This window comes from Aegilops tauschii, chromosome 3 (genome assembly GCF_002575655.3).
Source record: "Aegilops tauschii subsp. strangulata cultivar AL8/78 chromosome 3, Aet v6.0, whole genome shotgun sequence".
Lineage (NCBI taxonomy): Eukaryota > Viridiplantae > Streptophyta > Magnoliopsida > Poales > Poaceae > Aegilops > Aegilops tauschii.
The window spans coordinates 158,985,199-158,988,730 of NC_053037.3; the positions used below are offsets into that span (position 1 = coordinate 158,985,199).

Consider the following 3,532-nt stretch of genomic DNA (forward strand, 5'->3'; position numbering starts at 1 on the left):
CAACTTCAACTAGCTAATGTGGCAAATCAAGGTAACGCATATGAAAATGAAACATACTGGTGTGGACATGAAAAATAAACTTGCAAAGGATGGAAAAAGACTCACGAGTTATGTCGGGAAAAATGCAGAACCTTCATGCAGCACGTGGCATCAGGCGGCACCCATGTACCTGCCATCGACGTCATATATAGGTGAGTCCATAAAAAGTGAAGTTGCAGACGGTGAATTAGCAGAAGGAGCATAGTTGACAACTGTAGTTGCCATGACTGAACAACTGCAGTTGCCATCCCTGGACAGCTGCAGTTGCCATGTCTGGACAGCTGTAGTTGCCATGCCTGGACAGCTGCAGTTGTCATGCCAGGACAAACTGCAGTTGCCATGCCAGGACAAACTACAGTTGCCATGCCAGGACAAACTGCAGTTGCCATGTATGATAAAAAATGTGATTGCAATGTACAAACAACCGTGGATGGCAAGTGTGAACAAATCTATGTGGCATTGTTGGACCACTGCATGTTCCATGTTGAAGAAACTACAGTTGCCATGCATTGACCAACTACTACCATGATTACAGGTTATTACGGTGGTGCTACCTCGGCAAACGTCTCATGGCATGCTTCACAGATTGCAGACAGAGCACGTCAATTTGGTGTGATAGACCACACAAGATGGGCACATGCGGCACAACAAGGTAAGGAAATTTGAACCACAAAAACAGCACTACATTTGTTTTTGTGGGAATAGCATGTGAGGAAAAGAAGATTTGTAGCAGGGATGGTGGAAAAAATCAAACAGAAAACGCTAACAAGTGGTCGTGTGCAATGACTCATATATTGTCTTCGGGATTTGCCAATTGCTAAAAGCATGTGTGCAGCACTAATGATTGATCGCATTTGCCTAGTGAGCTCAAGCCTAGAATACAACGTTTTGATGCTAGAATATACTGGTTGCCATGTATTGGCAACAGTATTTGCCATGTATGTAGGACTGCAGCTGCCATTGATATAGAATCCAAGTTTTGGTACTGAAAGAAGCTGGTTGCCATGCATTGGCAACAGTAGTTGCCATGTTTGTTGGACTATAGCTGCCATGACTGGAGAACTACAGTTGCCATGCATGTCCACATGCAGACTCACGGCTTGCTATTTGAATGATGTCATGCCAAATCACTTGCAGTTTATGTACTCCGTTACGATAAACATGTCATTCAAGCAAAATCTTACTCTCGTACCTATTTTTTTATTACAGGGCCTTCAAATACAATCAACAGCGGCGCGAGGACATCTACTACGGGGAGCTCTGAGCGCACGGAAGACGCGTTCCACCAGCCAGCCAACAATCATGCTGCAAACAATGCTGAGTCAGAGTCGGAAATGGCAATCATTCCAGCAATGCCGACAAGCACACCTTTGAACACAAGCACTAGCAACACTCAAGTAGATGAAACTGCCGCCGATACTGAAGTGAATGATGAAACTGATGACGAAGCACAAGGGGATGAAGATGATGGGCAATCAGAGATCATGGTACCTCAGCCACCTTACATTGGGCAGAGATTTGAATCGTTCGCAGAGGCAAAGGAATTCTACCAGACATATGCAAAGTTCCATGGATTTTTGGTCAACACCGAATACCATAGGAAATTTAAGAAAACTAACGAGTACAGCCGAGGTGAGATGAGGTGCCACAAGGCACGAAGGAACAAGAAGGGGAAAGGTGTTGCGCCTGTCGTTCCGGAACGAAAGAGAGGTAGCATTGTCAAGACGGAATGCCCTGTCCGGTGTAAGCTAAACGTAGATGGAGCACAGTGGGTGGTCACTGAATATTTTGACGAGCACAACCACGAACTCATAAAGAAGTTTGACCTGGTAAAATTTCTGACCGCCCACAGAGGATTCACCCCCCTCGAGAAGAAATTCATAAAGCTTCCATGATTGTAACGTCGGTCCATCAAGAATGGTCCAGATACTATCACTCATCCACAGCAAAAAAGGGAGAGTAGCATGCCCTATATACCAGCTGACGTCACAAACCTAAAAGAAAAGTACCGTAGAGAGAGCAAGTTGGCTGACATAGAGGCCACAATGGCCTACTTCGATGAGAAAGCGAAGGAAGATCCAGATTTCTTCTATAGGATAAGATTGGACGATGAGGACCATGTCAGGAACATGTATTGGGTGGATGGTGCTGCAAGAAGAGCCTACAAACATTTCCGAGATTGCATTTCATTCGACGCGACATATCTCACTAATATGTACAAGATGCCATGCGCTCCATTCATAGGAATAAATAACCACAATCAGTCGTTGCAGTTCGGATGCGGGCTCGTTCGGAACAAAGACACGGATGGGTACGTTTGGCTGTTCAAGACCTTCTTGGAGTGCATGGGTGGACTTGCTCCGATGAACATAATAACAGACCAGGATTTTAGCATGCGTGCAGGCATAGAGGAGGTCTTTCCGTTGGCAGTGCACATGCACTGCAGGTGGCACATTATAAAGAAGGCGGAGGAGACACTAGGACCGTTCTTTGCTGACCGTCCAGACCTGCACAAGGCATTCGAGCTGTGCGTGGACCACAGCTTGATGGTGGAGGAGTTTGAAAGGAGCTGGATGGCTATGATTGAAACATATCAAGTCCAAGACCACGAGACGCTTGCTAGCTTGTGGGAGAAGCGAATGTACTGGGTGCCGGCCTACTTCATGCAGTGCTTCTTCTTGTTTCTGCAGACTACACAGCGCAGTGAGGGGTTCAATGCTGTTTTGAAGCGGTACGTGAGCCCTGGCAACTCATTACTATAGTTTGCCAAGCAGTACACCGCTTTGCAACAAAAAATACTGGGATCCGAGCTACAGCAAGAAGCAAACACCATGCTCAAGCAGCCAAAATTGCTAACGTATTTACCAATGGAGAGGCAGATGAGCAAGATATACACCAACACGATTTTTAACAAGTAGTCAGTTGTGTTACAATCTTATTTGCACAAATCATGAAGGTACCAGGTGCCATGTAGAATGCAATGCAGTTGAAATGCTTATTTGAAAATGATGATTGTGTTGAAAAGTAGCCATTAGGTACAGAGTAAACATGATATGTAGTTGTCGTGCTTAATGAACTACATTTTGCCATGCTTAATGAACTGCAGTTTGCCACGTTCACTCAACTGCAGTTACCATGTTTGCGCAACTGCAATTGCCATGTTTGATGAACTGCAGTTGCCATGTTTAATGAACTGCAGTTGCCATATTTAATGAAATGTAAATTCCAATGGCCATGATGGTATGGAATGCAAATGCCAAATTGAAGTTGTTATGTAGTTGCCATGTTTAAATGAAATGCAGTTGCCATGTTTAATGAACTGCAGTTGCCATGTTTACTCAACTGCAGTTGCCATGTTTAATGAACTGTAGTTGCCATGTTTGAACGAATTGTAATTCCATTGGCCACAACAAACAAAAGTTGCTACAAAAAACTTCACACAAGAGTTTAACAAAAACCACACAAAACTTGCAGATTCTAGGAAGAAATAAAG

At 44.3% G+C, this 3,532-nt stretch overlaps 1 protein-coding gene across 1 annotated transcript; it reads left to right on the forward strand.

Moving 5' to 3' along the window:
- The first annotated feature begins 2,084 nt into the window (after positions 1 to 2,084).
- Positions 2,085 to 2,801, forward strand: LOC141042795 (protein FAR1-RELATED SEQUENCE 5-like). Its single transcript, XM_073511690.1, has one exon. The coding sequence runs from the start codon at positions 2,085 to 2,087 to the stop codon at positions 2,799 to 2,801; it is 717 nt and encodes a 238-aa protein (XP_073367791.1).
- The last annotated feature ends 731 nt before the right edge of the window (positions 2,802 to 3,532 follow it).

What these genes read in the sequence shown, in the direction of transcription:
- LOC141042795 (XM_073511690.1), top strand. Translation starts at nt 2,085, where the DNA reads ATGGCCTACTTCGATGAGAAAGCGAAGGAAGATCCAGATTTCTTCTAT.